The 27673-nt window shown below is 38.5% G+C and overlaps 2 protein-coding genes across 12 annotated transcripts in view; both read left to right on the top strand.

Moving 5' to 3' along the window:
* flna (filamin A, alpha (actin binding protein 280)) overlaps nucleotides 1-11973 on the top strand; it is a 70857-nt gene extending 58884 nt beyond the window's left edge. For all 9 annotated transcript variants that reach the window (XM_088930395.1, XM_088930440.1, XM_088930422.1 and 6 more), the window contains 12 exons: nucleotides 816-977; nucleotides 1445-1648; nucleotides 1854-2006; nucleotides 2300-2422; nucleotides 3253-3519; nucleotides 4322-4459; nucleotides 4919-5034; nucleotides 8043-8175; nucleotides 8434-8610; nucleotides 9032-9250; nucleotides 9543-9746; nucleotides 10272-11973. In XM_088930395.1, the coding sequence (XP_088786521.1) occupies nucleotides 816-977; nucleotides 1445-1648; nucleotides 1854-2006; nucleotides 2300-2422; nucleotides 3253-3519; nucleotides 4322-4459; nucleotides 4919-5034; nucleotides 8043-8175; nucleotides 8434-8610; nucleotides 9032-9250; nucleotides 9543-9746; nucleotides 10272-10459 (2084 nt within the window). In that variant the 3' untranslated portion in view covers nucleotides 10460-11973. The remainder of the gene's footprint in view (nucleotides 1-815; nucleotides 978-1444; nucleotides 1649-1853; nucleotides 2007-2299; nucleotides 2423-3252; nucleotides 3520-4321; nucleotides 4460-4918; nucleotides 5035-8042; nucleotides 8176-8433; nucleotides 8611-9031; nucleotides 9251-9542; nucleotides 9747-10271) is intronic.
* A 2405-nt stretch (nucleotides 11974-14378) lies between these two features.
* On the top strand, nucleotides 14379-27312 carry emd (emerin). 3 transcript variants are annotated; one of them, XM_088931160.1, is made up of 8 exons: nucleotides 14379-14601; nucleotides 18001-18111; nucleotides 19093-19188; nucleotides 20793-20827; nucleotides 21854-21879; nucleotides 22671-22730; nucleotides 23863-24121; nucleotides 25104-27312. In XM_088931160.1, the coding sequence occupies exons 2-7, from the start codon at nucleotides 18030-18032 to the stop codon at nucleotides 24104-24106; spliced, it is 543 nt and encodes a 180-aa protein (XP_088787286.1). In that variant the 5' UTR covers nucleotides 14379-14601; nucleotides 18001-18029; the 3' UTR covers nucleotides 24107-24121; nucleotides 25104-27312. The 3 variants fall into 3 exon arrangements, with proteins under 3 accessions (XP_088787286.1, XP_088787303.1, XP_088787295.1); XM_088931177.1 differs by lacking the exon at nucleotides 14379-14601 and adding an exon at nucleotides 15047-15179; XM_088931169.1 differs by lacking the exon at nucleotides 14379-14601 and adding an exon at nucleotides 17358-17775.
* Nucleotides 27313-27673: the final 361 nt, after the last annotated feature.

Consider the following 27673-nt stretch of genomic DNA (forward strand, 5'->3'; position numbering starts at 1 on the left):
GCTCTCACAAAATTATATTTTTAAGACTGCTTTCTGCATGTTGTGGAAGACTTGAACAGAATCTGGCACCAGACAGAAATGAGCAATTTTTACATCTGACTTTCCCAGACTATTTACTAACCTGTATGAAACTGTACATAAGCTGTAATATGGATCGCCATACATTACAATTTGTTGACAAAAATGTAATGTGGCTTAGTTAATACTGGCACTAAGGGGGTGTTATTTTAGTGATTCAGTGTCTGCATAAACTCTGCTTCTGTGTATTGAATGGCACAGATTAAGATTACAACCACATTTGCCATTTTCTTCAATTTGAATAACTAAATGCAGTCTTCATGGAAGGTTTAATGGCTTTTATTGAATTTGTGATTAAATGATTTTGGTTACTAAAATATCAAAGAATGTGCTAGTTGGTAGCAAATGCAAGTCGGTAAAACTGAATTGGGAGACGTGAGATTAGAAGGCAAGTCATATGTTTCTACTTATGAATTTCTGTAAGACGTTTTGTTGCAGAAAATAAGGCACACTTAGAATTAACTGTACTGTAAGTTAAAAAGGTCTTGCACTCACCCTTTGGATCCCATGGGAGGCATACTCCACTGTTTTGAGAACACCTGCCTTGAGTACTGTGTAAAGAACTGATTCTTTATCCTCCCATCACACCAAAATGACAACATTTGTCCCTGATCCCTCCCCCCCCCCCCCCCCATCCATAAATTTGCTTGCTGTTTTTCCACTCTCCTGCTGTGGAGGATCACCTGCACATGGAAACAAGAATCCTATATGAAGGAAGTTTTCTCGTGTTCCTCCAGGCGATGACTCCATGCGCATGTCCCACCTCAAAGTGGGCTCTGCTGCTGACATCCCCCTGGACATTGGAGAGCTGGACCTCAGCCAGCTGACTGCCAGCCTGACCACTCCCTCTGGACGTGAGGAGCCCTGCCTGCTCAAGATGCTGCGAAACGGACATGTTGGTGAGTGCGGGGCTGCCATGAAAGGTGTCAACTAATGACCAGATCTTGCTATATGACTGAATAACAGTGTAATTATGGAAATCCCTTCTCATACTTCCATTTCTAATGGCGTAAGTGTAAAAGGAGCAAATTGTTAATGGGTCTTTTCAGGGTTACCTAGAAAAGGTTTTAAAAGCCTGTTTTTTAAACTTGCAGATTATATGTATATACTACCTGGTTTTTGCTTATTATGATACTCTAATGCTTCTTGGAAAACAAGATTATCAAACTAAAACGGAGGAATTCAACACTGAATCTTTTGGGAGTTCTGCCCTATGATGAAAAGGCCAAATTAATATTAAAGTGGTAGTTTGAGGTCTGACTGGGTAAAGTAATGGGCTTGCTTGGATGTTTTGGGACCTTTTAAAATGCATGGTGAAAAGGGGCAATTTAGAATCTTTTCTAAAGTCTCTCTCCTCCACATCTAGGCATCTCTTTCGTCCCCAAGGAGATTGGAGAGCATCTGGTCAACATCAAGAAAAATGGGCGTCACATTCCCAGCAGCCCCATCACAGTCATGATCAACCAGTCGGAGATTGGAGATGCCAGCCGTGTGCGGGTGTCTGGGCCAGGCCTGTCTGAAGCACGAACCTTTGAACCAGCAGAGTTCATCATTGACACTCGTGAAGCAGGTGATGGCAAATCACAAGGGAGCAACATTTAAAACTGTTTAAAGCTAGTCTGGGGAGTAAACGGCTAGATTTTTTTTTTGGTGATGAAAATTGTTTATTGGCGTAAAAGGTTTTAGTACGTGGATGTTAATCTTGCTTGTTGTGATATTGAGAACGTACTGCTGATGTCCTGAAGTGCATGTGTGAATAAGTATTTTCTGTTTAGGTTATGGTGGCCTGAGTCTGTCCATTGAAGGCCCCAGTAAAGTAGACATCAACACTGAGGACCAGGAGGATGGGACCTGCAAGGTGACTTATTGTCCCACTGAACCAGGAAATTACATTATCAACATCAAGTTTGCTGACCAGCATGTACCAGGTAACTAAAAGGCAGATGGTAGAATAAGGTTTGCAGTATGATTTGTTTGACCTATTGCTTGGTTATTGTAGCTGTGAATCCATTAATTCTGGGATACCAGTGTTGACTTCAGTATGGAAATCTGAGTCCACTTGGATCTTCCAAACCTGTATATTGCTACTGTCACTCATGTTGGATTAAAATTTTAGTCTGTAAAAATGGACACCAGCTTCGGCAGATCCAATCTGTGTCCTTTATCTGTTGTATCGGATGACCTTGGTAATCTGATTGTGATGCTCTTGTCCATATTCCAGGCAGTGCATTCACCGTCAAGGTGACGGGAGAAGGGCGAATGAAGGAGAGCATCACGCGCCGCCGGCGGGCAGCTTCTGTAGCCAATGTAGGAAGCCAGTGCGACCTTAGTCTGAAGATACCAGGTATACGGTTGACCACATAAAGTCATTACTAACTAATTCGGCAAAACTAGAGAACCGAGTAGGGCATCTTAGCCTTCTAAACCATTTGCCTTTTGACGGTGTGAGTGGCCTGCATGACTAGAATTATCATAGCAACTTGATGGTGTGTATCATAGCAAAAGTTTGCCTATTGGAAGAATAAGGTGGTGCAAAGGAGGCAATAGCCACAATGGGATAGAAAATGTTGCTGCAACATGAGGTCCAATTCAGAAGGAGCTTAAGTTGTTAATGAAATCTGTCAACGATGCAGTGGTTTGACCTGTAAGAATAAAATGCCTTTGGGGAAGTTGGCTTGTGCATCAAATTGTCTACTAAATTCAATAGGAATTATGGATTAATGGGCCAGATGGTTTTTAAATTGGATGTGTCCAGTAACAGTGAATAATGCTAGAATCCCATTTTCACATTCATTCTGTTGGTAGTTGAATAATGCCTATACAGCTGAGTTAATTGGCCAACAGTCTGAGTTGAAGATTTGTAAAAAGCAAATAGTCACACGATTCCTCCATTTTATAATGGAGATAAGTGTAATGAAGTGAAAGTTCTACTAAATACAACATATACATCCTGCTTTTGGAAGAGCTATAATTTTCTTTCTGTAAGATTTCATGTGATCTCTAGGATTTTAAACACTATTAAACCTGATGGACTGAGCTCTTCAGTGCTGAAGATTCTGCAGTTAAAGCCTTAATATTTGATTTTACTGTAGTGGTACAGAATCTGTATTTCAGCAAATGTGGTTGTGACATTAAAGATCCTAGAAATTAATGTGGTTTTCCACTTCCTACCAGAAATCAATATTGGAGACATGACAGCCCAGGTGACAAGCCCATCAGGGAAAGTGCACAAGGCTGAGATCATGGAAGGGGAGAACAACACCTACTGCATCCGATTTGTGCCCACAGAGATGGGTGTCCACACAGTTAGCGTTAAGTACCAAGGCCAGCATGTGCCTGGCAGCCCCTTCCAGTTCACTGTGGGCCCTCTGGGTGAAGGAGGTGCCCACAAAGTGCGGGCAGGAGGGCCAGGCTTGGAGAGGGCAGAAGCTGGCATCCCAGGTAAAATCTTTTGAATGATTAAAACCTGGACATGAGTTGATGTTCTCATTGGGGGGGTGGGCTATTCCATTGGGATTGGGAATTCTTTACTCGCACACCAATTTGAGGTTGATATCTTGGAGGTCAGGGAAGCACAACAGAAATGACTACTGGGGTGAGGGGGGTTGTTGTATACTGGATACAATACTGGCAGGCTGGGGCTTAGTCCCTTCAGTTTTAAACAGGGTGCTTGTTAACCAGAATCGGAATCCTAAAGGGTATAGATTGCTGCAGACAAGGGGACTAGACTTTCCTTTCTGGAACCTGAAGAAATTCATTTAGGATAGACAATAGGTAACACCCACTGCCCAGAGTGAAGAAATCTGGAACAGGCTTCCCAGTCAGTTTGTTTTCAAAGTCCTAGTGCCTGTGACTTGCTTGTGATTATACCACCCGTTTTGGAAACATCGAATTGAAAATGCACATCATGAAAAGATGCCATAAGCTACTTACACATGTGCATTGTATAATAGTTAAGCACAATTAAGTCATACTAAACGCAAGGTTTATGTTCTCTGCAAATGGTAACCATCTTTTGACCTGCAAAATCCTCTTTAAAAAAAACTACCCATTTCATTATCATAATAGCATATAACTTGATTTCTTGAACTTAAGCATTGTGATCATATTAACTTTTAGACTTTCCCCATCTCTAGTTCATCTAAGGTGTTAATCAGCAGTGAAAATTGTAAAAACATGGATTTAACTTGGAGGAAAACCTAGATATCCACTCTTAAACCTAAACTTTTTTCACCCTGTTTAGCGGAGTTCAGTATCTGGACTCGTGAAGCAGGTGCTGGGGGTCTGTCAATTGCAGTGGAAGGACCCAGCAAAGCTGAGATTGCCTTTGAAGACCGCAAGGATGGATCCAGTGGTGTCTCCTATATTGTGCAGGAGCCTGGTAAGCAGTGTCTAGTATGGGATGAATGCTTGTCTCATTCAATCAAGGAAAATCATGTAGGGCATTTATTAAAGGCTGTTCACCCCACCTTTTCCATTTGGTTCCTTGTAGCTTGATTATTAATTAAAGTATGGCCATATTTGTCTTCATTCAAACACCAAGACTGGATATTCAGCAAGTATCATAAGCTTTTTAATAGACCTCCAAAGTAGGGAGGCTTTTAAGTTCAAATACTTGTTAAAAGCTTGCATTTTGTATACAACTGCAGGGGAGGTAAAACTAGATTTTGGTTCATGTAGAACTGTCCATTTTTGTTCTCTTTTGCAATAAAGCATGCTTGCTTTAAAATTGGTCCAGGGAAGAACCAACAATCCCAGGTATGTCGTCATAAATGTGCATAATTTGTTAGTGTGGAATACACACTTGCTGAAACTGACTGAAATGGGTTTCTCATTACAGGGGACTACGAGGTGTCCATTAAGTTCAACGACGAACACATCCCAGACAGCCCCTTCATCGTGCCCGTGGCATCTCCCTCTGACGATGCCCGCAGGCTTACTGTTGCTAGTCTTCAGGTGAGGCATCGAGAAAGGCACTTGTCCACTGAGGACCCATTGCCGCCCAGCTCAGCAGCAGACAATCTGGGGTCTGGGGATAGATGGGATATTACTGGAAAGAGTCCAGGGCACAGGAGCTGCCAAAGGATAAGGACAAGAGTAGCTGCTTGATGAAAAGGCGTCAACGAAACAACTTTCTCTTCTGGCTATAAGACAGTTTGGAAATTGGGGTTTTGAAAGGCATGTTTAGATTTTTCCCAGGTTTTACCTCTCATGTAAGTGTTTATGGCCCTTTTGTTAAAGCTGTTTAATCTTTGTCTGCTCCAAATTAATGTTAGTGTTGAAAGGAGACAGTCCCTGAAACATCTCTTGAATTTTGCCCTGGAAAAAGATTTGGGGGGGAACTATAGAAAATGAATGTAAGCCAGTGCTAAGAATAGTTATCTTCATAGGACGGAAACATGCTTTTTTTTTTAGATAAGTTTCCCTTCCATATTGAGGCTTGGTGTACACTTCCATCCTTTCCTTTTATCACCACTTGATGTTTTGACATACTGTGACAGCAGATTAAAAGGGACACAGTGCAATTAAGAAAACAAGGAACCTAGCCACCCCTGGAAGGAAATAAAATCATACCTAGTGGCTTTGAAAGATGATGGGTGGCCACTCTTAACTTATTTGTATTACTGATTTAAGGGTGGCCTGTTCTTCAGGACCAGGGTTATAACCTTAAGGAAGATTGTGATTTAGGTAGTGATTTTAGAATTTAAGTGCTAAATCTGGTTGTCCAAATTTAATACTACGGGAGTCTACCTGAACAACTTGATGTTAGGAGCCCAGAGTCAGTGCCCAGGCTACATCGGATTCAATATTTCTATTGGCTACTGTAAATGAAGCCATCTTCTAAATAAGGTGTTGTTGGGGTGAGGTGTCCAGGTACCTGTGCTGAGCAGTTTTACAGGAGTAGAGGAAGTGAAGTTAATACTAGGGTAAGCCATGTCTGCTGCTGATGTACTGCTGGATGGTAATGGTTTCTCTGGATCCTACAATGGGACGGTTTTTCTCGTGTCTCTTTCTAAAGGCTTTCAGCAGGTTCTTTCAGAACAACTGAGACAAGGGGCTAAAGGGTTAAAGGGTGAAGAGGCTTGGTCTTCCTATCTGTTGTAGAGGGGAAAACCTTTTAGGGGTTTTATTGAAGCCGTCTCAAGTGTATGAGCTTCAACTTGAGCCAACAATATCATTTAACCAATCTTAGTCTTCTATGGAAAATTTGAGGCCTGTGCTAAATTAACTGCACTTTTAAATTGATTTCACAGTAGGTATTTTGATTTATCCAAAATGAGTTGACATTTGGGAGTTTCTTCAAACTGTACAAGACTGTCAACTTCCAGCTTGAGTACCATAGTGTAGAATGTGACAGTACACTTTATGGTGACGTTTTCCTCTCCTCTTAGAAGCCTCCCTCTTTAATCCAGTTAGCTCTCTTAAGGTAATGTGCTTCTAAGGGTTTGTTCATTTCCTTATCAAACCCTTTCAATTATGACCAGTGGTGTGTAAAACTTTTCCATCATAATACCCTGCTTATGGTGTAACAACCAGTTGGTGTTTTTTTCCCCAGTGACTACAGGTATTAAGGATTTCAATTTCTAAAGCAAAACGCTTACTGAAGCGTAATTTAACTTTGAAGTTAGACAAGACCATAACTTTCTTTGAAGTATTTTAATAGTTTTGTGCTTCATGGTTATAAAAAGCCTCTTACCTTCTCCCTCATTTAAAAAGAAACATCTTTTTTGTAGTATGCACTAATCCTTTGTACTGGATAATCATAAATGAAAAAGCAGGCACCAATATGTGTAAATTACTCTATAGATGTCAATTTGTAGTCTAATCACCTGTAATATAGAATGTGAAACATTATTGCAAAGGCTAATAATTCCCATTGCCAAAGACCATTTAACAGTATGACAAAACACATTACTCATTACTGGGTTTATGCATGACTTGTTTGCTACTAATCACTCTACGTATTCCTCATTTGCTATCTGTTGTGTGGCTGAAAATATTTGAAAATTTTCAAAATGTCTACCAAATATCCTAATGTTAAAGGTTGATGAACATAAGTTGTGCATTGTTCACACTGAAACCAGACTAGTCTTAATACTGAGAATCTAGTGCTTGAAGAGGAGTCCATTGCCAGATGCGTACTGTACATAGTGATGGTAACAGTCTGATTTAATGTTAATCATTTTAGTATTTGAATGGCTTTGTTTACATTTGAGTTCTAACTCCAAGGACCTCAACCCTTTTAAAATGGAATGGTTTCATAATTGTAAAGTGAGGAATCTCTATTGTGGGTTATACTGGCAATGTGTTCCGAATGAAGTGATGAAACCTGCATTCAACAGTATTTTAAATTGATTTACACATTGCATACAGAAAAGCTTTAGTTTAGTGGGACTTGAATTTCATTGTGCTTGAGTGAAATTCCAGCCCATTCTTCCAACATTAAGTAGCAACTGAATATGTAACATTTGTTAATGTAAATATTGATAAGCAGAAGGCTCTTTAAGAAACTAATCTTAAGTGATGCACCTGTGTCATTGAACACTTTGCAATTTTGGAATTAATGGTCAAAAGTTAACTATTTTAATCTATTATTGACTCAGTGAAGTCAGCACTTGCTTACAACCTTCAGCAAGGAGTCTGCTGTCTAGAGGCTTTTTTGGGTTCTCAAATTATAGAAGTACAGAGATGTAAGGTCTATCGATGTTGAAATGGTTGGGAGTATTAACATGGAAGTGTTTCAGGGCATCTGAAAAAATGCTGGTTTTTTTTAAAAGCCAGGGAAGCTTTTGGCACAAATTAGTTCATACAGTATATGGCACTGAAATGGATTTAGTGTAGTGTGGATGGTTATTTGGTTTGAGGTTCATCAGGTTAGAGTAGAGCTTGTTCTCCATGCTTTGTGGATCATGGTGGCCAGGGATGCAGGTGATGGCTTGAGTGCTCAGTTCTTGTTTTTCTAGGAGTCCGGGTTAAAGGTCAACCAGCCAGCCTCTTTTGCTGTAAGCTTGAATGGTGCCAAGGGAGTTATTGATGCCAAAGTGCATAGCCCATCAGGAGCACTTGAAGAATGCTGTGTGACAGAGATAGATGAAGGTAAGTTAAGTAACTCTTTCAAGACTCTTTAGGTATGTTAAACCTCATTGATATGATGCAATTTGTTTGACTTGGGTCCAGTATTCATTCAAAAAATTTTTCATGTCGGATGGATAATGCAAGCTTTCGGTAAAGGTGGTGTGTGTTGGTATAAATGACTTGATAGTCCTTAATAGTCCTGTCAAATCACATATGACCTAGTGCCATTACTGAGGTTATAACGGACTGAATTGTGACTGGTGATTGTTTGGGTTTCAGACAAGTATGCTGTAAGGTTCATTCCTCGTGAGAATGGGCTCTACCTGATTGATGTCAAGTTCAATGGCTCCCACATTCCTGGAAGCCCCTTCAAGATCCGTGTGGGTGAGACTGGGCAGGCAGGTGACCCAGGCATGGTGTCTGCATATGGGGCAGGACTGGAGGGAGGAAATACTGGTATGTATCTTGTAAGGATGGTCTGTTTGGTCATAGTCTGATTTTGTTCTGGGCCATTTGCATTATTATTTTTAAATTTCATGGTTCTCCTTAGTGGAGCTTAGTTGGTTCTGTCTGCCTTTTGTACCACAAAGGAATGAAGGTGGCCCTGTGACCTTGCAGTGCTTGGTTACAGTGCAAATTTCATTCAGAAGAGTGTACATAATCCAGATCTGTTTTTTATTACATTGTTAAAGCTGGTTGACTCTGTTTTTACCATAGGATTGTATTTAAACAGTGCAAAATCTCATTGCCTACTACGTAGTCTTACCCAATAAATACAATTGATTTATTATTTAATGATTCTCAGTGAGGCATGAGCAAATTACTGCTGGGTTGCAGGAAGTGTTTTGGATCTTTACCTACCCTTCTGGTTTTCCAGGCTCCCCATGTGAATTCATTGTGAACACAAGTTCAGCTGGCCCTGGAGCCCTTGCCGTCACCATAGATGGGCCATCCAAGGTCAAGATGGACTGCCAGGAGTGTCCTGAAGGCTACAAAGTCATATACACACCAATGGCCCCTGGGAACTACCTGATCTCCATCAAGTATGGTGGCCCCTACCACATTGTAGGAAGTCCCTACAAAGCCAAGATCACCGGTAAGATGCCATTACATAAAGCTGGACCAGAAGTAGGTGGAGGTGTGATCAGTTTGGATTTAGCACTTATTCCTGTGACTGGCCAGTTTCCTAATGAAAACTAGAAGCTAGGTGTCTACAAAATCCATGACGCAAATGAATTGTGAAAGTGAAAAAGTCAATTGGCAAAACTGTTAGGGGTAGAATTGAAGCATGTTAGTTTAACTTGTGCACCCTGGTGAGAAACCCCATTAGACAAATGTTTAATTCTATTGGACAAACCTGAGATTTACAGCCAAGTTATTTTCTGTAGGCCCCCGGTTAGTGAGCAGTCACAGCCTCCATGAGACGTCTTCCGTCCTGGTTGATCCCATTTCTCGGAGTTCAGCCACCATGCAGCAGGGGGCGCCAGCCTGGGCCTCTTCGGATGCCAGCCATGTTGTTGCCAAGGGCCTAGGCCTTACTAAAGGCTTTGTGGGCCAGAAGAACAGCTTCAGTGTGGACTGTAGCAAAGCAGGTATGCCTCAATGTATTTCTTTAAATTCATGTCTTGTGGAAGTGGTACAAAAACCTTCTGTAACAATTGAAGATAACGACTTATAGCTAAGATGTATCAAGTGCTTCTACAAAATGCTATAGCATGCTAATTGGAGGGCAAAATGGTTTGAAGTTTAACTTTGTTTTAAAATTGACTACCATAAATTCAGAAGTTAAATTTGGTCTCCTGTAATGTTGCACAAATTGCCCCTTATCTGATGAAATGTAAAATGCTCAGTCTTCAATTCTAAAATAAGACCTTCCATGATTTCAACACTGACCCCTTAAATCTTTTTTTAAAATAGAATACCCAGCCAACTAAGGACAGAACTGGTTTTTCTACACAGAATTCTGGGGTGATGAGCCAACTGCTGCTTATGAGACAATACTTTTCCACAGAATAGAGACACTCATTTTCAGGGCATACAATATGAGCCACACTTGTCTGAGAACGATACTCATGATTGTAAAATGTTGCACTATTAATATCTTTATGGTTCAACAGGCAGGAACATGCTGCTGGTGGGAGTGGACGGTCCCAAGGTGCCTTGTGAGGAGATTCTGGTCAAGCACCTGGGTAACCGCCTGTACAACGTGAGCTACCAGTTGAAAGAGAAAGGCGACTACATTCTGGTTGTGAAATGGGGTGATGAGCATATTCCTGGCAGCCCTTTCCACATCTCTGTGCCCTAAAGTCTCCTCCTGCCCCCTTTCCCCTCCCTGCTTACAGAGGATAATATACACTGTGCCCTTAACCTCTCCTCTTCCCCATTGTTTTTGAAAAGCAAGCACCTTCACTCTAAATCCAAATCATGACCTTCTATTCTTGTTGCAGCAAAGCCTAAACAAAACCAGAAGTTTGTTCCCTTGATATGCTTAGTGCTATGGATTTTTTTTTTGATGATGGTTACCTGTTTTTGGATTTATGCCTGGGACGGTAGTATAGCTGCTAATTTGTCTTAATAGAATAGCTAACCCTGTTGTAGGCACTATTCTAGTTCTGAAGTGACTGTCCATCCTACATTTATAGGCCTTTTCCTGAGTGTTCAGAATCGAACTGGATTCCCACTGGAGGAAAAGGCAAGCCAGATTTTGAACATCTAGGACACTTAACCGTTACAACTGTTAGCAACAGAATCGTCATCAAAGTACTCTACCTTAGAGACCGACTGCAGATGTTAAAGGGAATAGTCTAAATGGGTTCTTAAAGATATTGCTAAATTAAAATTGAGAATAGAAGATGTCAATGAGAGTAATGTACAGTAGTATGTTGGGAGTTAGGTGGTTATGTGGTGGTTGAAGACTTGACACTTTTCCAGTTTGATGCTTTTTGTGAACAAACATGGTTGTGATATGCAACAAAAGGTCACTGTCACTTTCCCCTTTCACTTTTTGTACTTTTGTCCAGAATATTCAATGTCTTTTGAAAGAAAATGTACTTTTGAGGAAATAAGCCTTTAAGAATGTTAGACTGTTACAGTATTTTGATACACAAAGTTGTCTTAAATTTTTACTGTTTACCATTAAACTTGAAAATGGCTTATTGGTTTTTGTTTCTTTTATTTTGTGGCGGAGCTTAAACAAGATGGTATTCTGAAAGATTTGAACGTGCAGATTTTTTTCTGGCTATCCAATGAGGAAGCTGGATTTTAATATACTCTGCCTTTTCAGATTGAGTCTTGTTTAATGCCAGTTCAATCAGATTTTTTTTTATTCAATGTGGTTATTCAAAATCGATTTGTCATTCTAACTTTGGTATTTGAGAAATAAGCCCAGCTGAAAAGTCTTTCCCAAATTCTTTACCCTTTTCCCTGTTTTCCATGGTTGCTTCCATCCACAGTTCTGAGCTCCTGCAAAGGATCTCAATTTTAACAGTGCTCTAATGTTCTACATTTTAAAGCTCATGTCAAACTTTAAAAAGCACAGAAGCTAATTTTCAGAATACTTTGTTGCGACAATGGTGTACCAACAGTTACCACTGCCTACAAGGAATGATCTTCAGTTTCTTCCATTGAAAACTTCAGATTTAAGGTTATTTATACACTTGTGTCTGTCGGCTTCTATGATGGTCTTAATTGTGCAAAAGGGGGGACAAAGCTTTTGCTTTCGAGTTATCCTGATTCTTTCTCATTTCTTAACTTGCACATCAGCCGTTTTAGCCTTCCAAATGATCAGTTGTTCTTTAATAAAATTATGCTTTAATACAAGCTTGTGTCCAAGTCTGTTTTTTTTAATTAGGGCTATAAGAAAGCCCAGTGTTGGCTGCATTTCAAATTTTGATTTGTAGAGTTCTGATGGATACTTATGGGGGTGGTGTGAATTCAGTGGTGCCCTCTATTGCAATATACTGTAGATCCTTATTGTAGATGGTTCTGTGTTCAGATTTGTAATGACACCATTTAGCTATTCTGCACACAGGGATAAAGATGATCCTGGAATTTTTGTAAATACCTTAAACACTTATTTTCCCTTGGAATCGGTTTGCTATTTAAGCTTTAAATATGGGTTACATAAACAGGCTTTCTACTTTATTTGCAGGTTGTAGCTTACACATAGTATTGTATAATGTATTGCTCAAAGAGGGGCAGGTATTGTAACTAGCAGTAAGCAATTACATTAGCTTTGTCTTCACATGCACATGTACTCCTTTTTAATTTTCAAAAAGGGTTAAATATTCCTCTTCATGCATCCTTAATCAGTGTCAATTAAAGGATCTTTGAGGTCTGGATATTTCTTCTAGAAGTTATGCCTTCACTGCTGTGGATTTGATAATGCCAAGTCTTAATCACTGTATAAGGTCTTCAGCCTTGGTACTGGAGAACCAATCCAAGTTGTTTACTAGGCCACCAGTTTTTATAAATTTGACAACACTGGAGAGCTATGGATGAATCATGCAAGTAATCTGTACTATTAAGTGAACTCTGGTGCTTGAGTGAATGGTGTAAAGTACTTGGATATTAATTTAGGAATTGGAAGTTTTAAAAATCACCTGTTTAATTGATCAGAATGAGTTTGTTCTGTAGCTTGAGCTAATTTAAATTTTAAAGGTGACCTACGCTATCTGATGGATTAGGGCCCTCTAGGACCAGGTATAATGGGTACCTTAATATGAATTTGAAAACTGGTCTCAAATCCAATTCCTCAAGGACCTACTGTCTTCTGGTTTTTATCACACACAGGTGAAGGTAGCTGCAGCTTTAATGTAAATAGTCCACCAAATTTCAGACAATTGCACACGAGCTAATCGACTTCAAATTTGCCCATGTAAATACTTAGAATATGCACAACACGATTCTGTAATTTCCAGGTGAACATTGCTTTCAACCTTCTCCTTCACAAATGTGCTCAGCCAGTGCTTACCTATACATATTTGGGAATATTTTGTAAGTTCTTTAGGGAATGTGTTTAGGAATGTGAGTGTAGTTGAGGCACAGTGCATGACTGCTCCTGCTGACACCAGCTTTTGCTGTTGGGACTACCTGCTGCTAAAATACCCTGTTAAGATAATGAATGTGAGACCTTAACCAGCCATGCAGAAACTTCACATGGAAAGAAGTATGACAAGGCCATATTTAATGCCAAAACTGATTTTCCTGGGTGTGAAAATTTCTTTCCCTTTAATTACTCCCCACTTTAAGTATTGGAGATCCCATTCTTTGCATTTGTTGTATTTCTGAAAGTTTGGGACACTCAACGGGAACATTCAAGCACCCAGAGGTACTGAACTCAGATTGGTAGCGGTCTGTAGGCATTATCTGTTTTTACTGTTACCCTAATGTAGTTAAGGACTAAAAAATACAAAACTAGTACAAACCTGATAGGAATGAAAATAACTCTAATACTAATAATTCAGGAGCTCTGTCAGTGTTGATTATGTGGGTGTAGTGAGCCTGTACACAGGTGCTTGGTACAGTATCTCCCATCAATCTGCTGAATTGTTAAAGCATATGAATTAAGCTCTTACAATTCAGTTTATGCAAGTAATGTAAGTATGTGATGTAAAGCTTCACAATCATGTTATTTGCTTGAACAGCAAGTAAGGCATACAGTAAAATGGGTTTCAGGTATTTTGTGAGACCCTCACCTTGGATCCTCAGAATTTGTATTTTTAGTCATGTAAATTAACCAATGTTTATATCATTATGAGCTTATTACTGACATCCATAAGGGCCACTAAACCACAAACCAGAAAACAAGGTGAAACTCCAATGGGGATGTACAGTACTTTTAAAAGTAAGAACAGTAGTCACACTTTTACCCAAAAGGTTGTGTGCGTATGAAACATGCTGAACAGCTATGTTGCGGAAGCCGATACCTTGGCAGTATTCGTACAGTAAGTGTATTTTTTCGTTCAAAATAAATCTAATGATAAACTGGGTATATTATTTTTTTATTACCTACTGTATGCAGTGAGTTGGAGTCCCAGACAGAGGGCGTAGTGAAGTAGCTCAGCGGTGGATTGCTCCAGATTTTAAATACCAAAAAAGCGGGAATACAGTACATCGGTTTTACAACCAACGCCCTAGTTTCTTCACCCAATTCACAGCTGGAGAAAAAAAAAGCTCTGGAAATGTTTGTTTTTCCTTATTAGGGTAACAAGGAATTGCACTTCACTCTATTGTAACAGGCGAGGGCGCCAGTGAGACGCTCCTCGTTGACGCAGCAAACTGTGGGCCACAATCACATGCAGTCGAGAGACGTACACCATTGGAGCTACGGAGAAACAGCAGCTTCCGATACAGAGCTTTCGTTTTTCAAAAAGTAGAGGTGACATTACTCGGGAAATCGCTGTTACAGAAAGAGTAGTTATTTGCTTATTGCTCTTTGTCCTGAAGGTAAGATGCCTTTTTTTCCAAATAAGATCCTTTAGCCTTGTTTCTCTGGGGAGCAGAGAGAGGTGTGTGCTGCGAGAAACGTGTCCCTGCATTAGTTTAATAGAAATCAATTGCCATTTGCTTCGCGGACCTCCCATTTTATTTTTTTAAATATGAACAACGCCCTGTCGCTGTAACGTAGTTAGCTGGATCTGCAACACTTATGAGCTGACGTATATTTCTGAATATATTTCTACTTGGTAAATAACAAGTTAAGTTTTGGAGTTAGCGTATTATTGAGGCACATGGCGTCTTTGCGAAGTGATGCCCAGTATTCTAGCCATGAATGTCCTCAAACGAAGTCGTTTTGATTTTATGGGCAGTCGCTTGTGTAAAAGAAGTGGTCTCATTCTAAAGTTTTTTGTCCTTGTGCATACGATGCGTGAATTGAATGCACTTTGTTTTGCTTGTTCTGTTATGATTTTACAACCTTTCAGCAACTATTCATACAGTGTGTGTTGTTTTGTACTGTATATGTATAGGTTTCATTTCGTAATCTGTAATCGCCATTCATTTTTTCTTGACGATCACCACGAAAGGTTGGTATATCATTTTGTACTAAAACTAACTTTTAGTTTTGACACCTTTAAAGTTAAAGGTTTAACTCGTTTGTCTCCTTTTACGTCTGGAACACACTAAAAGAAATGTTGTTTGAATCACATAAACGCATGAAATTATCTACCGCTGCTTAAATCGTACAAACATGGCTCATTTTAGTTATTGTACTATATACTAGTAATGATGATATATCCATTCACGGGGGGAATGCTCAATTTTAGTTTGTTACAATACATTATTTATATCAACCTCAGACCTTAGAGAAAGATAAAACTAAAGTTCACATTACCATAGCTCAACCATTTAGTTGAAGTGAAACTGGAAAGAGATTGTTGATGAAAATATTATTCAACAATATAGCCTATAGGGATTAGATTGTGGAAATAATCTTCCGACACATATACCCTACATGGAAATTATGAGAAGAGCAGGCGATATCATGTGGACATGAATTTATAAAGCTTCGGTTTTGGGATTGTAGTTCATTCCGGAAACAATCCGTCATTTGTAAAAGCTCCGTTTTCGGATAATCGCAGGTTACACTATTCCACTGAAAGCAGACTCTTTGGTCTCGGAAGAATGTACCAAATTACAAGCAAGAACGACAGCCTTACCTGGTTTATTTAAGAGGGAACTATTTAGTAAGATAATAATAAGATATACAATATTTAGTAAAACTGTGAACGCGTTTTACACCGATAAGTTGCAGTATTATTTTAAAGCATTTCCTTAGCATTAATTCCTGACATCCCTATATGTTTTACAATTAATTATCTATCTTTATATTTTTATAATTGTTACAGTTACACTTAATACTTAATTGTAAAAAATCATTGTTTTTATGTTGCTGCGGAAAAGGCTTCAGATGTGTGTATATATACAGTATGCATTTCCTTTAGAATTGATATAAGTGGGTTTGCTTGGTGTTCTTATTCTAGGTGACTGATTCAGACATTGTTTGTCCTGTATATCATGCCACATTAAAACTGATGTTGAATTCTTTTTTGCAGTGATGTTATCTTTAAATCTGTGTGTAGCTTATTTTTCCAGTGGCTTGAATGTCAAGGCCCATTGAGCAAGAATAATAGGCATTATTGATTATTTTCTAACATGACACACTGATCCGTGTTACCTATACATTTTAACAAGCTAAATACGGTGAGGTTACAAGGCGGAGATATGGATCTTTTCATTTGCTTTCTCCATAAAACAAGTCATAGTTTATTTCCTTTTTTCTTTCTTTTGTTTATCCTGTAAGCAAATCATCAATCATCTTAACCAGAGCCTTGTCAGTACCATACAGTAGCCTAAGTCAGGGTTCTCCAACCCAGGTCCTTGAGAGCCCCAATCCAGCAATTGTTGTACTGTAGTTTACTATTAAAGCAGTTTCTAAAGATATGAAACAATTCCATCGTGGTCAGTTCAACGGTCGATTTGTGAAATTATGTAGAGTTCATTTATGCCTAGACTTTATGTACTGTTCAGCCCTGGAGGACCAAAGTTCTCTTAATTGAACAGATTATTTGCTTGATACATTAGTCGTTTACAGGTGATGCCAGTCATTAAGGGGGGACTGCAATGCTATTTTTATATTTCCGGGTTAGAAAGACTCAGCATTGATGAGTGCATTTCAAACCATGATGAAAGTAAAATGTACACAGCAATGTGTAAAACTTTCTATTTACATAAAAAAAAATTGACAAAATTTCCAGGTATGCGCAGCGCTAAGTTCTGCGATTCAGAAAGAGACAACAAAACGTCTGGTGAGGTGAAGTGGCCATATTACATTGTAAAGATGCAGACTATTGAATGCATCTCTTTTAATCCAATAGAAATATTGCTCTTGATTTCCAGATTATTTTGGCGCAAAAATACTACTTGTTAACTGCGTGCAGATCACGTTGGAACAGTTCTGGGGTGAAATGACTGCGGCACAACCTGTAATTAATTGGTCCTACGTTGCATTATATACAGTATAGGAAGCATGAAGGTCTGCACCACGTCACAGTTTGTACAAACTCTCTCTCTTGCCCGTGGCAAGACCAGGAGTTTGTGACAAAATGGTGACTTTGCAGTACTTTCACAAAGTTCACCATTTTGTGCTTAACTTGGAATTTGTAAAATTTTGCAATACCTTCTATTTGTTTATGTTACTGAGATTTTAAAACCAGTATGAGGAATTGGAACTGCAGTTCTCCTTTAAAAACAGATGACCTATAAGACTACAGTAGCTGGTGTGAGGCTCTCCAAGACTAGGGCTCGAGTTCTGGCCTAAAGTCATGTAAATTTAAAGAAGGCCAGCCAGATTATATGCTATATTTGTGTTAGAGGAGAGCACAAGTGGAGCAGACTGAAAATTTGAAGGCAAGAGAGGGAAGCATGAGTAGGACAGACTTGGAAATAAAAAGCAACAGAGTTGGGCGGGAGTAAAGAGCATCTGATTCTTGGGCAGTCTTGTGTGCCCACTGTGCTCTGCTATGCAGGAGACCCCAGTGTGACTGACGTTCAGCTCATACACTTGGAGGAACAGCAGCTGTTACTGGGTGTGCCCATAAATGCTACACAAAGATGGCTGGGGTATGTTTTTGATACGTGGCTTTTTCAGAGTAAGCAATGGGTAAAAACCCAGCTAAAGAAAATCAGAGCTTAAAATATGACTGTCCAAGTTTTAAACATTTCAACATCTGCATATTCTGCTGTTGTCAGTGTTGGAAAATGGTGACTAGCGTCCCAGTGTCCTAGAAACTCAAATCTGATCGCCTACCCCTTCAGTGTATAACATCTCTTTTTTCTTTTTTCCAGGCATCTGAGAGCATTGCTTCCTGACAGACATGACCAAACTCAGCAGCAAGTCCGATCAAGAAATCATTGATCTTCTGGACCAGTATGGGCTGAAACATGGACCCATAGTGGGTATGTTTCCCTAGATCTCACAAACCAGCAGACGATTTCTGTCATTTAGATATATTAAGTTATTTAAATTCAGCTAATTTGTGTGACAAAATCTTTGCCTTGGGGCATAGGTTCTTGTATAGACTCCACACAAAACCATTCTCACTTCCAGCAAAGCTCCTTTATCACCCAGTGGCCCCCAATTAAATTTTGGTTTTACCACAGCACTTAACTGTTGATATCATGATCTCCAGAACTGACATCCAACTTATTTCCAATCTTATGAAAGATCTGCAGGAAGATGTATTTTGAATGAAGAAGACAGATGGTAATGACAGAATATGCCGCATACGTACTATAACTAGAATAATTTACCTCTTAACTGCACAACCACTGAAAAAAGGACGTACAGCACCACTACAATTAAGCCAAAAACCTTGAAAATTGTAGATCAAATTCAAAATGGTACATATTGGTAGTATGTAGCTATTATTACAATTACCAGATTATACTATTATTGCTGATCAGTGTATATTGCAGTTTCCCAGTAAAGCAGTTCACAAAGAGCTCTCTAAATATCATTTTCAGATGTGCACTATTTAAGAATTTATTTTGTTTCCGTATTACCAGAAAACCTTTGAAAGGTTGTGGAAATCTGAGTTGGTCCAGACACTTACAGTCGCTGTAAGAAATTTCAAAGCCATGTCATTGTGTCTGGTACCTTGAAATAACGGCGAATTTTTAGTATGATAGATATCTGTTATTTAAATTAAAATGTTTTTGGACATATTTTTTCCACTTATGGTTTCACTCGCCCAATTCTGAGGAAATGATTAGTAAAATGTGAAAGGTAGTAATTTAGGGTACCCTGTTTTCTGGGGACCGCCCCCAGCATTGCTTTGAGGACTTTCCAGAATTCCCAGACCTCAAGTAACGACTTGCTGACCTGTTCAGAGTTTTCCCAGAGTGCTTCTGCTTGGTAAATGTCTTGTCTTTCTTCAGGTTCCACCAGAGGTTTGTATGAGAAGAAGCTGGAGGATGTCATGGCCAAAGATAAAGTGAAGACCTCCTCAGACAAAACCTTCTACAGAGAGGAAAGTAAGTGTGCGATGACGGCTGTAGTGGGTTTGAAGAACAGGTGCTGCAGACTGAACCAGAGAATCAGAGGTGGGACGTTTGTTGTTGAAGCAGGCCATCTTGTGCTGGATACCAAAAACATGTTGTGTGTGGGTCCTCACAGTGCATTACTTTTAAATCCATGATGTGTGGGCATTACTTTTAAATCCACACTACTGTTTAGGCACATAAATAAGAGTAAATCTCAGGTGTGTTATGTTTGTACCAGAGACACAATTGAATTCAAACCTGCTTTCTCCATTGTAAAACGTAAAAGCAGTAATGTAGACTTGTACCAATTAGTGTCTTCTTCTGTTAGTGCACTGAATTACTAAAAAATAAAGCATAATAAAAATTAAAATAAAGCACTATGTAAGTGTATGATTATTATTATCGTTGTTATAAAGATAGCACCTGTGCCATGAGTCAGGAAACAGTCTAAATATAGTATAATTATGCCATCAGTAAAGAGTGATCTGGTTTGTTAAGTATTATTATTGTAGGTGCTATGTGACCTTCTGTTCCTAATACACAAAAATAAGAGTGAAAATAGTAAATTGATAGAATTCAAGATCTATTCTGGTGACTAGCATCTAGAATTGAGTATGTGCAATATTAATTAGCTAACCTGACAGGAATTTGTAGTAATATTTTAGCTTATATTAACGTACAGTATGTGGCGTTGTCTGTCATACTTACTGACACAAAGTGCTGAATATGTTGACTGTAATCAAAATTCAACACCATGTATTAAATACTTGTCACTAAGCCTGGTTTCACAGGTAGTAATCGGTTTTAACTGATGTCATGTGCCTACTAGATGGGAGGAGTGATAGTCTAAAGACTATAACTGTAAAAGGTAGTTGCAGTCTGCTGCAACCAGTTTTTGGCACATGAGCTGAAAATACTTCAACATAGACTGGTGGCTGACTAAAATTGCAGAGACTTTCCCCCCTTGTCCACGTGTGGCAGTCTTGTGGAGAACTGGGACATAAAACACCCAGAAGACCAGAAGACTGCACAAGTGCAACCGCCGAATGTGGGATTTTGCACGACAAGCCAGTGAATGTAGAGCTGGCTACAGCAGGGCAGGGCTGAGACCAGGAAAACTAGAGTATGTAGCGGTAGATGTATAACAGCAGGGCGACATCAGTTGAAATGATGAGTCTTCTTACAACTGCTTGCCACTAGTGGTGGAGCCTGAATGTGGTGGCAGCCTGGAGAGCACTTTGACTCGCAGTACAGTTTTCCTGAGGTCTCTTTTTGGAAGCAGCAGAGTTGTGGTGCGGCCAAGTTTTTCATGGTTTGGATTAGTACTTCCGGTGTTAAAGGGCACCACACATCTACCAGCTCGAAAATACTCCATGTTATGGAGATTTTTAGATAATTAATCAGTGAAAACGTTCATTCATGAACTTAGCCCCGAAAGGTAGCTCTAGGGTGTTATAGAAAGTCATATCTGTTATAGAGACTGTGATGCAGTTCACCTGTTGTGGTAATATAATTCAGGCTTTCAGTTATTTGAGGTATTTTGAAACCACGTCTGAAGTTGCATCAAGTGCATAATTTTTCTCCATCATTTTCAGGGGAAGAAATTACCTACGTTCATTATCGTCCACCGGTGAGTATCTACTGTAGAGCTTTTACTGTCCAAGATTTAATTTTGCCTGTGTAAATGTCTCTTAGCCTGAACTTATTTTAAAATTTGTATGAACAAGCCACTGTTGTATTGCAAGTGAGTGATTTCCTTTTTGTGCTTTGAGGAGAATCACAAAGACAGAACACTGAATTCAACATTTGAATCTGTGTCCAATGACACTTTTTCTGAACAAAGGCCTTATTTCTCTGCATAATCATTCTGTTATTTTAAGAATGTGTACTTATTATTTAATATGTAACTAGTTTAATATATTTAGCGATAGTGTTCCTCTTGACAGCATGTCAGATTTATGAATCAATGTTTTAGCTGATCTTAAAATTCTTGGAATAAATATTAGTTTATGTTCAGTTTAACAAATGATGCAATTCTTTGATTAATAACTGATTGCCCTGCAGCATGCTTGCTCTCCAAGACTAGGATTTGTCACCCATGCTGTGTGTAGAGTAAAGTAACATTTTTTAAAGTTACAGTTGCTGTGTATGTCATTTAACAAAGAACCAGATATATCTTAACATCTTTAAGGCCATAGCTGATTTAAGTGTACTTGATTTAAGTCTCATGAAATATTTCAGTTTAAATTTACAACCTTATTCAGTAACTAATGTTTTAATTTACCCCTGTGGCTTAAGTTTCAGAACTGTTAGAATCCTTTTGGTTTGCAGTAGGTGTTATCACATGACTTACAACCAGACTGCGTATTTTTGATGATGTGTGAGTACATTTGAGACAACCAATACAGGTCCCGATAAGATGAAATGTACCTGGGCACAGAGAGCTGTCCAAAATCCATCAACAACTCCATGAACTCATCTTCTGCTCTTACTCTTTAATTGCATGAATTGTGTTGTGCAGTAAGCTAAAAAAGTTGTTATAAAAACTATGTTTTAATTATCCCTATTATTCTGATGAGCTTAGAGGTTTTAGGTCTAAAATTTGTACTACAAATTGTCAAAATATTGCCTTGCCATTTCTGTCCTTGTCACGCAGATCAGAAATGAGGAATTTGGAGATGGGTGAGTGCAACAGATTTCTGCTGTAAAAATAGTATACAAGATTGTACATGCAAAAATAAAGGTAACGTAAAAACCGTGGTCTTAAAATGAAATTTGCACCATAAGAGATGTAAATTGTACATCATTTTGGATGCAATTCTGATCGGTGCACAGCCGATGACTATTCGTGACAAAATGTAAATGTTGCTACTTAATCTGCTTGAAAACATTTATTCCCAGAGAGAAACTGAGAAATTCTACTTACCCAGCAGGCAAATAGGAAATGAGTTAACGCAACAAAATAAAAATAAGCTGTACCGTTTTTGCCACGCTACATTAGTTGCACCTGGTAGCAGTTAGAGCACACACATTGCACAGGGACAAATGTTTCCTCCTAAGACAAGTAGCAATTATAGTCAGACATTATAATAAAACACTGGACAGGAAGTGTGAAGGTCCAAGTCTACCAAGTGCAACAGTTGTTCTTGTTCGCTGATCATACATTGCGTGTTGTTTTGCATTTTGAAAAATAAGTTAGATCTTTAGATTTTTTCCCCTCAGGAGAGGCGTAAAGAAGAGTTTTTTCAGTTATCCTCACCTTTGCAGCTTCTTTTTTGCCCTGGGTCAGGTATTTGGAATAGAGGTGGAAATTTGACTACTCTCAAGACACGTCTAAGAATATACTTTCCGTTAGGATTTGAAATACAGTGTAACCAAAAACCAGTTCAACAGTGGGAACTTTTTGTGTGTGGCTTCGATAAAACACAATCTGTAGTGGGTATAATTTGGGTTGCTGTGTTTGTCTCTTACAGTCCAAAGAAATACACGAGCTCGGAGATTATCAGGGAACCAGAAAGTGATTTCAGCAGCACGTGAGTTGGCATGTGACAATGAACCTTCCTTGTTTTGCCAAAAACGTTTGTATTAAACATTTTATTTATTGATGAAATGGTTTACATGTAAAACATTGAGATTCATGTAAAATGTTAAGTTTTGTGTCCCGGACACTTTTTGTTGTTCCCAAGGCATTTTGATTCCCTTGCAATTTTCATTTTTTAATGTCTCTAAGCACATACAAGTAGATGAGCTTCAGACCATAACTGATCTAGTAATACATGAGACTCAGTGCACTGTTAGGGCAGGATCTGATGATGGCAGGGGAGAGAATGCAGACGTTGCTGGCACAGTGCTAGCACCTTTTTACCCACAGTTTATTTTGAAGTAACTGCTGGAAATACACAGGCAGATCTTCTAATTGAAAAGTAAAGAAAACCAACTAGGTAACATGTTCCAGCAATTCACCTGGAAATGCAGGTTTTGGAAGTTGTACTGACTTTGTGATAGAAGGAGTTGAAAAGGTATTGCTGTATCAAGTTGTTTTTTCCCTGCAGTAAAAACAAATAGTAAGTATAAAGTAAGATTGGGAAAACAATAAAACAGCCGGAATCTAAACGCATATTGTACAGAAAATAAATCTAAACATGAAAAAGTGATCTTTGTGAGCTCAAATATCTAAGCAATGGTTTTTGATAGGATTTAACATGACATGGGAACAAAGTGAAAAAGACTAAAACACTGTGAAACATTCATTAGGTCTGTCTTGGTCCACATAATTCACTATTAATGTGGTATGCACTGGGTGAAATAATTGTCAAAAACAGTTTTTGATTGTGAATAATAAAACAAGAAATATTCAATACTTATTGAATATTTTAGTAAACCTATATTTAATAAAAATTATTAAAAGTGTCATGTATTCGAGAATGATATGAACAGACTTTATAAAAAAAGCTTAATCTTACTGATGAGCATCATGATGATAACAAAGCATATGTTCTAATATTGATATAGAAAATAATATGCTGTGTAGCTCAAGAAGGATGGACCTTAATACCCATAGTGTATTGGACCCCAAAACTTTTACTTTGTATTTTACCCTGTACTAAATGTTAAATGCAATTCTGTTCCTGTTGAAAAATGTGCTTTTTTCATTCTCTTGCACAGGCCTAAGGCTTACTACAAAACAGAGGCTACGTACCGCAATGTTTCTTACTCTAAACCTTCACTACCAAAACCCTCTGCAGCCCAGGTTACTGGTTCCGTCAAGGAAAAGACTTCCCAGGAAACAAGGCTCATTCCAATTTGGTTCCAGATCCTGGCATTCCTCGTGGTGGCTGGGTTTCTGTACTACACCTTCTCGATCATGGAAAAGCCACAGGAAAACCCTTTCAACAAGCAAGTCGAATAGCTTTCATTGTAAAGCGTAAGTTGGAATTTTTTTTTTTAAGTTCAAGTAGGTACAGGTAGCAGTGTCAGCATGTGTAGGCTGCAAAGGAACAAGTAAAGGTTTATTCCACACTGAAAAGAAGAGATGTAACATTTTGGCTGTGGAGCCTTCTTCACACCTGAAGAAGACTCCACAGCCAAAATGTTGCCTCTTTTTTGGACGTTTACTCATCATAGGACCTGCAAAGTTGCTGTTCATCAAATCAGAGCTCTGCTGTGCTTTCATGCTTGACCCCAGGTCCGTACCGTGGGTTCCGAAGAGGTAGTCAACCTTGGGACACCCATTCCATTGCAAGCCTTTGCTGATCCATAACAACCTGGGTTAATTAATCAATTAAGGATGTTGTTTGTTGAAAGGTCTTTTAATTTATGGAAGTGCTAAGGCTGATCACCTCATTTTTCCATGTGGTTGAAGATCCCATAAATTAAAAGGCTCCCAAAATTTCATGGAGGCCTCTGGGACAACTCTTAAAGATCTGTTTGAACTGCTGCTGTTTTAAATTGGAGATGTTAAGCCAAAGTCTATAAAATGTGTTGAACGGGAACACAGCCCTCCAGTGTTAGAATTGTTCATCCCCAATACAAAAGATGAGAACAAGGACTGAGGCACGGTAGCCCAACTCGGGTCCTCGAGGGCCGCTGTCCCGAAGGTTTTATAGGGCTCTTTGAATCTTGAAAACAAGAAAAGGTTTCAGTTTGTGCAGTTAAGCAGATATGGAGATCAGAAAGATAACTACAGGCTCAGGTGGAAAGAAAGCCTAGACTGGAGTTGTGTACCCCTGGACTAATATACTGTATATTACCATCCTTCTAGGTTCCACGTAGAATAAGGCAGTACTTTTTTATGCCATGCAGTTCTGCTGCATTTTAACACTATTGTAGGAACAGAAAGCTTGATGCCAGTTTATCTTAAATAGTGCCTTTGTTTACTTAAAATGTAATCTGCCCCTTTTCTGCAGGGAAACTCCTCAATGGTACCTAAAGTGTTGCCTACATCTCGGCTTATCTCGGATAATCTACTAGAAGAAAGCATCTGCATCTTCAATTTTGTATGATTTTCCATCTGACCGAAAATGACAAAGGCGAAAGTTTTAGAAATTGCTCAGACAAAATTGTTTGAGCCTGAGACCAATTGCAACCAAGCTTTTAAACAGCTGGTCTAAGTCACAGTCTCCAGCAGCTTTCGCACTTTTAATGGCAATATTAAATACAGGAATTTTGTCGACCTTAGAGAAATGATGAATCTCAAAACACAGTTTGGGATAAGCCAAGTTAGATTCAAGTTGTTTCTGGTGGCTGTGATTACTAAAAAAAGCTTTTAAATGATTTAATCAAATTCATGGAGATGTCTTTTGTACGAATAAGATAGGCCATGCCCTTTGTTTTTGAAAGAAACATTTGAAATGTGTTTGTTACGAATCTTTATTTTGCTATGTAATAAAATACAGACACATGAAAAAAGTAAAACTACAGTAATTGAAGATTACCATTTGATTAAGAAAATAAGACAGGTAACTAATGAGAGATTATCCATTCTCTCAGCAGTTCAGTTACCACAGAATTTAATTGTTATTGAAGGATGCATAGTTTAAGTCTACGCATCATGGGCCTGCTAATTTTTGATACAGTAAGAGTCTCTTCATGTCCTGACAGTGCCTTTAATCACGTAAACCTGGGCAACACTGCCAACACTGAGGTCCCTCAGAATGAACATAAACTAATAAGCTCCTATTCTGGGCTGGAAGTGTGCTAAGTTGGCAAGTGTTGTTACCTTTTACAAGCACCTTCATCTAGTACTTGTATACTTTAGCCAAAGCAGTGCTAATAGTAGTGCTTCATTTGCAATAAATGAAGAGGGACTAATACTCCTTTAAAAGGGAGAAGATTGGGAACATTAATAAAAAATGTTTTACAATTTAAATACATATCTTAACTGACCTAAAACATGTTGTTTTGGTAGTGGTTAAAAGTGTACTTTACAGCATTTTGAATAAGGTTTGCTTTGTGCTGTCAAATGTCAAAAGTTTTTGTAAAAACATATACCTGTACAGTATAACCACCTTTTCCAAAGCCAGTTTGTTTTGATGTTAATTGTATGAAGGTTTTAATCTCTGTGGGGGGGGGGAAGAGTTTTAGAAAAGGTTTTTGAAACCTTTTATGTTGTTTCCTTCCTGTTAAGACTGGGAATTTGGTAACAATTTTACCTTCAAAAACTTAATCTTATGAAATGATTTGGGGAGATTGGTTTCTAAGAGGGCAAGATGCGCATCTTATATTCTTGTGTTTTACGAACATTATTGTTTCTAACTGAAAACCTAATCATTGTGCAACATTCATTCTGGAAGCTATTGCATGTCTAGACTGTATCTTTGCTTGTTATAAAGTATATCTTTTGTTGGCTTCTTTGTGCTGTGCAAGTATCCCTTTTACAAGTTGACTCTGCTGCCATACAGATATGGTAAATTCTGTATTTTAAATAAATCCATATTAAAATTAGAGGACATAAACTGTTTTTCAGAGTTGTGGCATGATTGGCTCACGATTTAGCTATATTTAAGATTACTAATGATTACATTTAGTAAAAAATATAGATAACTGCAGTACGTCTTGCATTACTTTACTTACTGTAAGTCTGTTTGCAGTAAAGTGTACCTCTGTGCTACAGCAGATTGCAATGGATCCCCAAGGACAAAGACACCGAATCAGAAGTGTATATCTATTAGGCTTTAGTCCAGTAAATTATGCATGATGTTATTCAGTTAAACCTTAAATAACTAACTTTATGCACGTGAATTGGATTTAAAGTAAAGATACTAAAAGGATACCTGTGAGCACTGTCACTTCCATTTTTCTAGTTGAAACCAAAAGAGGAGTTGTTTTAGTATTTTCAATACATAGCCAGCATTGTAATTCTAAACTGGACAAAAGGGATACTTGAACTTTGTAAAAACTATTGCTGTGCAAAGTATGATCTATTATTTTCAATACTGTCTAATAAGGTGTCTATTAAGCCTTCATTTATATGTCATATTTAAGAAGAGCAGATGTGTTTTAAAATATTCTAAAGGATTAATCTGCTTGATTATATATATGGTATCTTTATTTCCATTTTGGGTGTCTTTTTTTAAACATTGAACTTCACAATAAATGAGTATTTGTAAAAGAAAACAATTTCCTAAGAATGTTTGTATTGGTCTGGCTCCATTGTCCACCTTCTTGTCAAGCTCATTCCATAAAATGCGAGTGGCCCCATCTCTGACGGCAGTGTTTCAGTTTAAATCGGGCTCTACGTCTAGTGTGATTATTGTACGGAGAAACAAGACCCTTCGGTACCATGTCACTTGAAGGTATTGCTAGGCACTGCACAGCACAGTATCTCAACAGCACAGGATAAGTTATATGAATAACCATTAACATTGACAAGGGTCAAAACTGTCAGCTGAGGAAACTCCTACCATGTTAAGATGTGATATTAAACAAGTCAGATTAAGAGTGACAATTAGTTTCTTCCTTAATAACAGGGTGGCTG

This window comes from Atractosteus spatula, chromosome 2, assembly GCF_055471065.1.
Source record: "Atractosteus spatula isolate fAtrSpa1 chromosome 2, fAtrSpa1.hap1, whole genome shotgun sequence".
Classification (NCBI taxonomy): domain Eukaryota; kingdom Metazoa; phylum Chordata; class Actinopteri; order Semionotiformes; family Lepisosteidae; genus Atractosteus; species Atractosteus spatula.